The sequence below is a fragment of the Pinus tabuliformis genome, chromosome 4_2 (genome assembly GCF_031772625.1).
Source record: "Pinus tabuliformis cultivar Carrire ecotype Pingquan chromosome 4_2, CPIR1, whole genome shotgun sequence".
Taxonomy (NCBI): Eukaryota; Viridiplantae; Streptophyta; class Pinopsida; order Pinales; family Pinaceae; genus Pinus; species Pinus tabuliformis.
Window position 1 is genome coordinate 533035077 of NC_142304.1, and position 12252 is coordinate 533047328.

Consider the following 12252-nt stretch of genomic DNA (forward strand, 5'->3'; position numbering starts at 1 on the left):
AGCATGGGAATCAAAACATGCAAAACTTCTAGGAGCATCTAATATTCTAATGCCATTTAATCGTGTTGATATGCTTTGACTTGGGAAATCTTACATGTCATAAAAAATAGGAATTCCCTTGCAGAGTCTACTAATTGGTAATCGGTGATATTTTAACAATGAATGATACATGTGATGTAAGATAGATATGATTTCATGACTATCTGTGACTACCCATTTTTTGTGACTATTTGTTACTATTTGTTCATACCATCATGTTGAATGATCTTGGTTAGCTAATTTTTGAGGAGGAGAAAATAGGTTTTCCTAGACTAAAGCTAGAAGGGTTGGAGGCTACTTCCTAAATGGGATAGAAGTACAAATTGATAGTTGCAAAGGTAGGAATAATGTCGTATCCCTTTTGAAATTTTATGAGTAGAGAAAGTGTGTAGTGCCACAACACCACTCCCTTCCACAAATACCTCAAAAAATCAACAAGGCAAGGCAAGCCTGTATCCCCCAACATAAGTTACAAATAAAAGAAGTTGCTATGGATCTCATCAATCTCTATTTGTTGAAAAAGAGAAGATAATGACTGTATGGAAACATGTCACTTTATGTTGATATTTCAACTAGAAAGTTATTACTTTTGATTGTTTCTTATCTATTAATTTTATACTTTTCATTTAAAATTAATATCTTGACTTTATGCTTTGGGATAAATACATTTGCTATCCTAACCATGGCTACCATAGCTATTTTTTATGTTGGGTGAGAGGGTAGCCATAACATTTTTGTTCATGGCATGGTGTCACCTATATTTTTCTAAATAATGATATTATGGGTGTGATAAAATGCAAAACACTATTATTTATATACTATGCTTAATATCTTTGTTCTACAATTTCTATTTGAAGTGTAAATTATTATAGGAAATATAAATAAATGTACAAAAATTAATATTTTATTTAAATATAAAACAAACCATTTTCTAAATTTAAGAATCAAGGTTTAATATCTTTGTTGTACACTTTATATTTGAAATGTAAATTATTGTACACAATAAATATAAATATACAAAATTTATTTTTTTATTAAAATATAAAACAAACCATCTTTTAAATTTAAGAATCGATAACTTCATGGTAAAAAAGTTATCGAGGAAATAAAGAAACGCTTGAAAAAATCGTAAATAAAGATAAACCTAAGAAATTAATTCCACTTAAAGCAAAAGAAACTACATATTAATTCCACATAAAGCAAAAAAAATCGCTAATTTTTTATTTTATTTTTATGGAAATGAAAATAATGAGAATGGTATATGATAGGGGTTTCTGTAAATCACATCATCAATAATTTATGGAAAAATGATAGGGGTTGACAAATGATTGATGATGTCATTTACACATAAACCTCTATGGTATGCTTATTCTGGATCATAGAAGCCTCAATTCAACAATAAGAATGGTCTTGTGTGAAACTCATATACCATCACTAATAAACGGAATGCTTCTTCTAAGAGAAAGTAATAATGACAACAGAATAGCATTATTTTAAATTACATTTAAAAGCAGGCTGATAATGACCAAAGTCGGCTCTTCAATATTTTTTGGTATATACGCTAAGGGACATCACTATAAATATCAGCTAAGCAAGGATTGATTTTGTACAAAAAAGCGAAGCGGACAGAGCGTTTTGTTTCTATCGATTCCACGAGGCTGCGAAAATAAAAATTCTTAGACTCTGATCTACTTGATCTCCACCAATATGGCGTTGTACGATGATAACAAGATATATGACATCAAAAGCGATGAAAGGGAAAATGAAGCGATTGATGAATATGAAGAATTGAGATATGAAAGCATGGTGGGAATAGTACGCAGTCGCCATGATGACAATAAAGGATGTATGAAATATACGGTTTTAAGTCTAAACGACATTGGTGAGCGTCTGCACAATGCTACCAAAAGTGTTTCCACTATGCTGGCTGTCTCGGAAGCCGAGGCAGCTATTCTCTTGTGTCACTCCGATTGGAATTCTGTTAATGCCAACGATCAATGGTTTGCAAATGAGGAGAAAGTGAGAAATGTTGTGGGCCTATTGTTGCAGTCGGACGATAAACATGAGACCAAAGAAGAAAAAATGGAGGAGTTAACTACTTGTCCGATATGTTTCTATGATTTCAAGATCAGAGACATGAAGTCACTCAAGTACTGCGACCATTTATTTTGCCAAGATTGTTGGCAAACTTTTATTCACACATCAATAAATCATGATGGCGCAGGATGCCTCAACCTACGATGTCCACATCAAGGTCCACGATGCCGTGCCATTGTGAGTGAAGACATGGTTTTTTCTCTGGGGTTATTTGAGGAAGATACAAACAAATATAGAACCTATCTTTTGAGGTCACATGTTGAACAAAATAGTATGGTTAAATGGTGTCCAACACCAGACTATGCATACGGTGTGGAGGTTGACTCTGCTAATTCTAATGTAACTCATGAGGAGGTTGTATGCAATTGTTCACATAAATTTTGCTGGAATTGTTTAGAGGAGTCTCATCGTCCAATAGGCTGGGACACAGTCAAAAAATGGATTGATCAAATTAATAATGGTGATTCACTCAATGCGTACTGGATATTTTGTAATTCCAAACCATGTCCAAAGTGTGATCGACCAATAGAGAAAAATCAAGAGTGTATGCACATGACATGTACATCCCTGTGTGAATTTCAATTTTGATCTGCAGGCTGTGAGAGAGGTAGAGATTAAAATATTGAATGAGTGTAAACAGACGAGAATGAGTCGATTTGGTTTAAAAAAGTTCAAATGTGTGGTAGATGCATGGTTGCAAATAGCAGAATGCAGGCTTAGCTTTGATGTAGTTATTCAACATGTTTTAGCACCTAGAGAGACCACATAAAAATTGGTTTGTGATGCTTGCATAGATAATTGGATTAAATCTCTTTCCAGTGTCTTATATTTCAATAGAATTTTTGTTGACACGTATAGCAACTTATAGTTTCTTGAAAATCTCCAACTTATAGTTTCATAGAATGCAACTCACGAGAATGGAAATAAGCAAATAAGAGGATAGTCCTACGCTTTCTCACCCTCTTCATTCCTGACCTCTTCCTTGTGCTATATTTTTCCCTTTGTCCTTTGCTCTACATTCCCACTGCCAATTCTGCTTGGTTGACTCCACGCTCAGATGGCTTCTATTTCCCTTGCTCGGTTTCTTTTGTATTCTTCCACCTGTTAACACCCAGGTTGTTCCCTATGACTCCCAAGGGAATACGGCCGGGGTAACCACTAACCAATCTTTTAATCACTGTTTCTAGCCAAACAGAGATCAGAGAGGGCTCTCTCTTTATGATTTATATCTACAGTGATGGTGTTTTAGGCTAGGTATTGAGTACAGGTTATGTTTGTGTTTCGGTTGATGTAATTCCCTTAGACTTTAGTGATGTAGTTTTCAGATATGTTGAATATCATTGGGCAATGGAGTCTGTGGCTTGGTGTGTTTGAAACTGTAAGATGAAGGATGGAACGTACAGGGCCTTTTGAGTGCTTCATTAAAACATAATTTTTGGGTAATGACAGGAGACAAGAGAAAACAGAGGTCACAGGGGCAATAGTTGAATCCCTGAAAATGACTGTTACAATAAAAATACAGTTTCGAATTGCAGCAACTAAGAATTACAATTCTTTCACTGTATATGAGGAAAACATATATAATAGCTCAGTTTGAGTCCAGGGTAAACATGGTTAAATCCTGATACTATCCTTTCACCTTGCTATCAAGTGTAAAACATTAGAACAACAAAGAGAACAAAAGACTCAAAACACATGACAAAGAGATTTGTGAATACTTATAGTTTTATGCAACACCCATGGAATCCTGTAACATGCATCCTTCACCACAAGACATCAAATACACCAAACTTCTGGAAGTTCCATTCCTCCTTTGTATTAATTCTCTGAAAATATTACAGCAGATGGAAGTTATCCAAGAGAAAATTCCAGCAACCCCTTCAGCATCTGTGAAGGGTGTATATATACTAGCGGTGGTCTACAGAAATATCTGAGTTCTGCGTTATCTCAGTCTTTACATTCTCACCAACTCTTTAAGATATTATGTCAAAAATTTATTACACATTTAATACACAGTACAGGCATTTTAATGCTCTGTCAGAAGATATTTAGCTTTATAAGAATAGCTAAGTCGGTCTGAATATTTGGAGTTAATGCATAGAAAACCCGACTGTAGGCTGGTACACTATGTCTCGGACCTGTCAGCTGTGACTTTGACTGCTGCTGGTGGTGAGTGACTGGTCTGGCTGAGTTGGCTCAGCCTCTGCTTTTTCTGTAAATTTAATTCCCAAAATTGCCACTGCGCGTGTCTGCCTTTTTCCTTCTGCGCTATTGGTTCTGGCCTGTCAAAATTGTCTGGGTCAAATGCCTCCAGACATCCTGTGTGGGCAGTTGATGTGCCAAAATTGCGCCTAGAGTCTCATCTGCTTCTGTGAATTTGAAGAAATTGGGTGGTGTATCAAACAGATGCTCTATCTCATTCATGAGAAAAAACAGGTTTTCCACCCTGTCATACACCATTTGCCCTGTGGCTGGCCCTGTGTCTGCTGAAGTGCTGGGAGATTTTGCAATCTCTGCTACTGCATGGGCATCAATTCTCTTGTTATAGTTGTCCAGGGTGAGCAGTCTTCCCACGCTGCTCAAAATGTTGGGGAGGCCTCTGTTCTGCAGTGTTACGAATTTCTCCAGGAATTTGTTAATTTCTGTCTGCATGTCCTGTGTTCTCCTCTCCAGGGTCCCAACCAAGTTTCTCAATGTAACAACTCTCTTGGCTATGGCAATTGTTTCTGTCCTGTTGTTGATTCCCATGGTAGCCAATTGAGTGCTGGTCTTGTAATTCAGGATATTGATCATCCTGGTAGCTGCTTCTGGCATGTGTCCAAGGCTTGCCCTGGCTCTCTGTATCTCCTTGTTTGCTTTGGTGATGAGCACCATTTGCTCATCCATAGTCTCAATATATTGCCACTGGTTGGCAATGGATCTTCCAATGTTGCTCCATAATACTGCTTTCATCTGAGCAGTTACCTTTTCCAATGCAAGCTCTTTTTCCAGCTCAGCAATCCTTATCTTAAGGGTTTTCACCTCTCTCTCCTTGGCTGCCTCATTTTGTTTGCTTTTATCAAATTTCTCATTAACATTAGCCAAGTTCTGTTTGAGCCCATCCAGCTCTTTCATTTGAGCTTCCATAGCTCGGATCTCTGCTTGTAGCTTCTGCATGTCTAAGCTAGCAGCTTGCTCTGATGTTGTTGTGGGGGCTGTGGATGGTGCTGTAGCTCCTGTTTGCTGAGGAGGCGGAGTGATGATCGGAGGTGCTTCCTCAAGATTTATTATTAATGGAGGAGGCTGGGAGGATTGACCTTCCCCTTTCTGTTTCATGGCTTCTTGTAGTGCTGCCTTTGCAGCTTCAGTTTGTCCTAGCTGGTCTTGAGTCCTAACCAGCTCTTTGTATAAGGATACCAGCAGGTCTGTGGTATCTTTTTCTTGCCGTTGCTGGGCAACTTCATCTGTTTGTGGATGGATGGTGGCTGGGAGTTTGATTTTCTTTCTTAGGGCTGCCATGTCTGCATCCCTTATTTTCAGCAGTTCTTGGATGCCTTTGACATCCTTGGGATCATGTCCAATATCTATGATTACCTCCTCCAAGGATTTGATCCTGTTGTCCTTGGCCTGTGAGGATGCTCGTTCCAATTCTAGCTAGGATGATGTATTGTCTAGGCTGCTCTTTAACTTGTAATTTTCCAGTGTCTCATCTGCCAGGGAGGCATACACCATTTCACCCGTTTGTTTGTGTAACTCTATCTTATCCATGGGGTGAATGTCCTTAGCCAGAACTTCCATATTTGTTCTCAAATAGTCTGAGGTGGACTGAGGATGTAGAGTTGTGGGCATGAAATGGCTCATTATCATTTTGCCCTCACTCACATCAAAAGCAGACATTAGTCTCTGCTGGTTGCTGGGAGCTAGTTTTAACAAGTGATCATAGAGTTGCACTTTTATGGGATCACTCCTTCTCTTGATTTCTATGAACTGCTGCTTTATACTTGAGTGCCCCTCTCTATGCTGGCCAGAAGAGCTGACCTCTCCTCCCATTGTCATATCTGGTCCTCTTTGAGATGAGCTGGCCGAGAGTTCTCCACTGGGTGGGCCCATGCCCATGGCCTGCCTTATTGCTATGTCCTCCTCTTGGGAGTCATTCAATCTTTGTCTCTTCTCTCCTCTGATAAAGGATGAAGTCTGGGGAGTCTCTCTCTCTCTCTTTCTGGTTAAGTCCTCCTTCTGAGGTGTTTGGAGGACTGAGCTGTCCACATTGATGTCTGTTCTTGGAGACAACTCTGTTTGGGGCTGCTGTTCTGTAGAACCGGGCAAATCTGTCTCTTTATCTTGCTGTAATGGCTGCTGCCCACTAGTTTGTGGTTTATCTTGTTGCTGCCCCAACTCCTGTTTTTCCATTTCTTCTTGCTGCTGTAGCAAGGTGTCAACCTGTTCTTCTGTTAATATAGGTGGTTGTTCCACCTGTTTGCCTTTGTCCTTGCTTGCTGCTTGGGTTGTCTGCTCGGCAGTTCGCTGTTGTGTTGCTGGTGTTGTGGTGGCTGCCCCAATTTGCCTCCTGTAGGAAATAGGCACCTGTCCACAAGTTTCCAAGTCAGCTTGTTTTTGGACATTTCTAGCCTCTTGCTCAAGTATTTCTTCATTAGTCATTTGCTCTACTAATGTGCCCTCTTCCCAATCTGGTGCATTTGCATATTTTTCAATTTCAGGCAATCTTGCATGAGCATAGTTGCCTAACTTATACCTGATCCTCCTGAGGGAAATAGAGTGGTTAGGGTCATATGGAATCCACTCAAAACTAGTTTTCAACTGGAGTCCTTCCAGGATCCTGTCTGCCTCTTTCCAGCCTTCCTCCTTCCTGTTGTATAAGAAGGGACCTAGCTGATTTCTCACTTTCAACTGTGATTTCTTGTTTCTACTCTGAAAGTGTAGGTAATCTGAGTTCCCAAATTGCCTGAAATATTCTAAGGCAAACAGTCTCATGGGAACGTACCTTGGCAGCCTAAATGGATTTAATTCACATCCATACACCCTAATGACTGTGTGATTCTGGTAGAAGTACCAGTTGCCGATGTTGTAAAGCTTGTTCAAATGAAGAATTCTCTTCATGTCATCGGTCAGTCTAGGAGGAGGGGCACCTTGCAGCACTGTTAGGGCTGGATGAACAAATAAATCAATAAACTCACAGTATGTATAAGGTGATACTGAGGTACAATGGAACACAGGGGTCCAAAAAACAACTGATCTTGGGGTTCCTTGGGCGTTGAGTGGCCTCAAAGGGACAGAGAAGGTAGCTGGCTGGTTGAACAAGAACAGATGGTATATGTAGGAGGTGTATCTGAACAGCCTCTCCCTCTTCAAATTCATGAACTGGTCATGAATCTTCTCAGCTATATAAGTTGCATAATCATAGTGGATAGCTGGAGGCTTACCCGGGGCAAATATGGACAGCATGGCCAATATGCTGTCATCTACATCTTCCAGTCCTCTGAATCCCAGGACATATCCAATCAAGTCCACCATCATCCTGCCCAACTCATTCAGGTATTGGTACCCAATGGGAGGGGTTCTGACTGCTTCAGAGCTAGGTGTGACAAATAGCTGGTTAATCTTCACAATCTGGTCATTAGACAGGTTATTTCCTCTCTTTATCAAATCTTGCATGGAAAGAGGGGTCAATTTCTTGGCTGTATGGAAATGCAGCATCTGATTTATACTCTCTGGAGTGATCTGAAACAGGACTAGGCCTGTGGGGCTAATGACTGCCCTTTGGCTGGGGTCATAGCACTCTTGGCAACTGTAGATAAGCTCTGGCATGGGATTAACTTGGGGAAGGTTATATATGGGCAAATTTGATTCCCAAATTCCCAGGATATCTGCTCCACTCATGTGCTGGGCTCTCAGTTCATTTAACATCTGGATATTATACTTAGTTCCCATAGGAAACCAGTCCAACATCTGGTAATCCATGTCTCCCAGGGGCTTCCATGCTAATTCTTGGTGGGGGGCATTGATAGGCTTAATATTGAGAGCAATGGGAGTCTCCATAGCTTGTGAAGGGATAAACTATTGCAATTTGACAAGTGAGTTGGCAAAGACAGACTGCAGATTGCCCTCTGTGGTAAAAACTTGATTTTCTGAACTGTCAGAGGGGAATTTACCAGCTAGAAATTGAAATACTGCTGGTAATTGGTTACAGAGACTCTTTTGGGGCCCAATTTAGCTCCTGGTAGTAATTCAGAGGTAGTCAGCGGGGCATTAGCCGAGAAAACGCAGGACGAGGGGTTTTCAGATGAATTGCAGTTTGTTACAACTCTGCAGGGAATTTTTTGGACTTCACAGAGACAATGGTGGAGGTATAACCCGGTTCTAGCGGTGAAAAAGTCTGTTTTACGGTCCTATTATGCCTGTGAGCAGTTTAGAGCAGAATGCAGGTCGTATGGAGGGCAGGGCAGGGTAAATACCTGTAACTCAACGTGCAGAAGTCGTGATAAGGTGTACTGCAGTTGCTGGAGTGGTCGCCTTTGTTGAATTTACAGGTTGGCGGAAATCCGGGCAGAAACGGTTAAACAGAGAGTTCAGCAGACAAAACGATGAAATGGTGAAAAAACGCGTGAAATTTGGTTAATATAAGATTTTTACCCATTTGGCGCTTTTTTTTTTACGATGACGTCAGCATGACGTCATTGGTGGGTCACGGTGATGTGACGTCAGCTGACGTCATCGGGGAGGACGTGGCGGAAGACGACAGGTCAACGGGGGTGAGGTGGCAGTCCAGTCAGCGGTGAGCTGGACGCGTGGTGGAGGCGGGTACGAGACGTGGCAGACAGGTCAACGGGGACGGGCGGAGGTGAAACCGTGACGGTCATGGTTAAGGCTCTAACCGTCACGGTTTCTCGGGGCGGTTAGAGTACGGCGCCCAGGGTGTCAGAGGGAGCTCCGAGATGGTCCATCGGGCGACGCGTGGCGGAGGAGTGACGAGGCGCAACGTCATGTTCTCGGGAGTTAACGTGCGGACGTGGATAGCGCTCCGATATTGTTGTGGGCCGTCGGATCTGGAAGGCTTGATCCGACGGCTGGCGGAGGTGTAAGGTGCACGGCGGATAGGGCGGCGGAAATATTAACTGTTTGTGGGTTTTTTGACATGGTTTTCAAATGTTTCAACTTCTGACCACCAGCGCTTGCATTTGGGGGCGTGCTGAAGGCGGAATTTTGCCTTTTATAAGGTTTGCGGAGGGTTTGCGGGCTAGAGGGGTTTAGAGAGGGGTTTTTACCCATGCAAAGGTATTTTTTGAGGGGAAATGATCTGCAGCAAAGGGAGAGTATCGGAGATAGGTTCACCATGGTGGCCAGATGCCACTATGATCCCTCTTTGCAGATTTCTCGGCTATTATGCCTAGGGGAGGGAATATATAACATTTAGGGCTTTATACACCTTAGTGTTATTACTATTAGGGCAAGGGGTAGAATAAGGGAGTTAAATAGTAGATTTAGGAGTTAGTAAAGTGAAGGAGGGGAATTTTTGAGAAAGGGGATGTTAATGATGGAGTAGAGGGGAAAAAGTGAAGTTAGTGATGCTCTCTGCTGTGAATCCATGAAATTCACCACCTTTTTTGCTGATATGTCCATTGCCTTGGCAAAATATCTTTGACAACTATGTAATGGTGAACCTGTCCTTTCTGCAACCACAACTGCCTACCCAACTATTTCACCTAACATTTTTTAGTTTCTTCTTGGAGGGGCACTTAGACTTGCAACCCTCAATTGCCCTTTCTTTTCTTTGGCTTTTTCATTTTTTACTCTATCTGCTTCTACCCTTATCTCTTCCAAGGTCCCAGATTAGGCTTTTGGGAACCTTTGTTTCTCTACCTGAACTACTTATCTGCCAAGATTAAGCTATTTGGACAGACTTCTTTCTCTATTCTATAACTCAAAATTGAAACATGGCATGATCCAGTTTGAACTGTTGAATCATCCACAAAATTTGTAATAAGGTCCTCAATATTTGAAGTATTTCATAGACCTCTGATTTCCTGGAAATATGGGATCTTTGTAGTAACAAAGCAGAGCATATTTGGATTTTCAATAATCAATCATGAAATATGAAACCTATTACTATAGGTATCCAACAGTGGCTCCACATGGGGATGGTTTTTCTTTTGAAAGACCAAGAACAGCAGGTCAGATTGCCTTGTTGCTCGATTGTCCATCTTAATCTTTGAGCTCTGATACATGTAACCTGTCAAAATTGTGTGCTTTTTGATGGGGAACCTCTGGTTCTATGTGCCTATTGCTGCTAGGTGCAGCACTTGGAAAACCTCTTCTTACAAACTAAAAATAGAAAACATATATAGGCCTGAATATATACAATGAACCTTTGGATCCTTATCATAGTGGACCATCATAATAGTGCTTCAGCATCCTGCCATTGACAGGACCTTCATCCAGTTCAGTTACAGTCAAACTTTTAAGGAAATAAGTGTTATTACCTTGTACTGCTTGGACAGCAAATGGTCCCTTCCACAAGGAATCAAATTTCCCATGTTTCCCTTTCTCTTCTCTTCTTGCATCCCACTTTAGAACTTTGTCTCCCATATTGAAATCTTCTGCTTTGGTTCTTCTGTCAAAGGCCTTTTTAAGTTTTTCCTGTAGTATTTGCACTCTGCTGAAAACTTGTTCTCTGGTCTGCTGCAAACAGATTATCTGGTTGATCCTTCTTTGCATATCATTTGGCTCTGCTTGACTTTCTTGTAGAAGTTTCATAACTGGCACCCCTAGTGATGAGGGAAATCTGGCCTCTAATCCATAAACTAACTCATATGGGCTGGTCCCAATTGATCTTTTGGTGGTTAATCTGTCTGCCCATAAAGCATTTACTAGCTTCTTGTGCCAGTTCTTTTTGTTCTCTTCTAGCACTTTCTTTATGATGTTTATCAAACTTTTGTTTGATGATTCAGCAAGACCATTTCCCTGAGGATAGTAAGCTGTAGAATGGCCCAAAGTAATGTGAAATTTATGACAGAAATTTATCATTTTCTTGGATTTGAAGGCAGCAGCATTGTCTGTTATTATCTTTTCTGGGCAGCCAAATCTAGCCAGTATATTGTTTTCTAAAAATTGAATGATCACTGAGTCATTTGCTTGTCTGCATGGGGCAGCTTCAATCCACTTGGTGAAGTAGTCTGTTGCAGTCAAAATCCATCTGTGTTGTCCTGAAGATGAGGGATGAATCTCTCCAATGAAATCCAAGCCCCATTGTTGAAAAGGTCTTTCTGTTGAAATGGGCCTCAAAGGAAGTGGCAGCAACTGTCTTCTGCCTTCAAACAGCTGGCACTTGTGGCATGATGTTGTGAATTTCTTCACATCTGAGAACATGGTGGGCCAGTAATAACCGGCCCTTAATATTTTGTCCACAGTGGACTTCCAGTACAAATGTCCACCACAGTCTCCAGCATGGAATTCTTGCATAATTTTATCATTTTCATTCTCAAGAAGACAGTGCAGCAAAATACCTTCATGGTTTTTCCAGAGTAGATTCTCATCTAACACACAAAATTTGGATGTTTTCATTTTTAGGAACCTAGACTTAGTTCTGGACAGTCCTGGGGGAGCACACAGGTTTTGTAACACATAACAGATATCAGAGTACCATGGAGATTGTTCAAAGGCTACATTGATCTTTGGAGTCGCCAGCTCTGTTTCACTGTCCAGTTGGTTGATATCTAAGGCTTGGAAATTTGATTCTGTCATTAACTTAGCCAAACCTTGCCCTTTTATCAACTTTGTAGGCTTTATTTCAATGTCAAATTCAAGTATGTTTGCAATCCATTTTCCTCTCCTTCCCTCTAAGTTTTCTTGTGTGAGAATGTCTTTGACAATAGGACTTGGTACATAAGCTACAACATGGGAGTAAAGGATGTAAATCCTAAAGTCTTTGATGGCTTTGATCAAGGCATAGGCTTGTTTCTCCATTATTTGGTACTTTAGGGGGGCATCCCTAAGAGCTCTGCTGAAAAAAGCAATGGGCTTTTCATTCCCTTGGTCATCTTTCTGCAATAAAACAGCAGCAATAGTGTGTTGGGAGGCAAAGGAGAAAATGACGAAGTCTCTGTCAAACTGAGGGTTAGT

General features: G+C 40.8%; 1 protein-coding gene across 1 annotated transcript; it reads left to right on the plus strand.

Annotated features, from left to right (window-relative positions):
* The first annotated feature begins 1746 nt into the window (after window positions 1–1746).
* Window positions 1747–2905, plus strand: LOC149170390 (putative E3 ubiquitin-protein ligase ARI8). Its single transcript, XM_089425555.1, has 2 exons — window positions 1747–2493; window positions 2732–2905. The coding sequence occupies exons 1-2, from the start codon at window positions 1747–1749 to the stop codon at window positions 2903–2905; spliced, it is 921 nt and encodes a 306-aa protein (XP_089281681.1).
* The last annotated feature ends 9347 nt before the right edge of the window (window positions 2906–12252 follow it).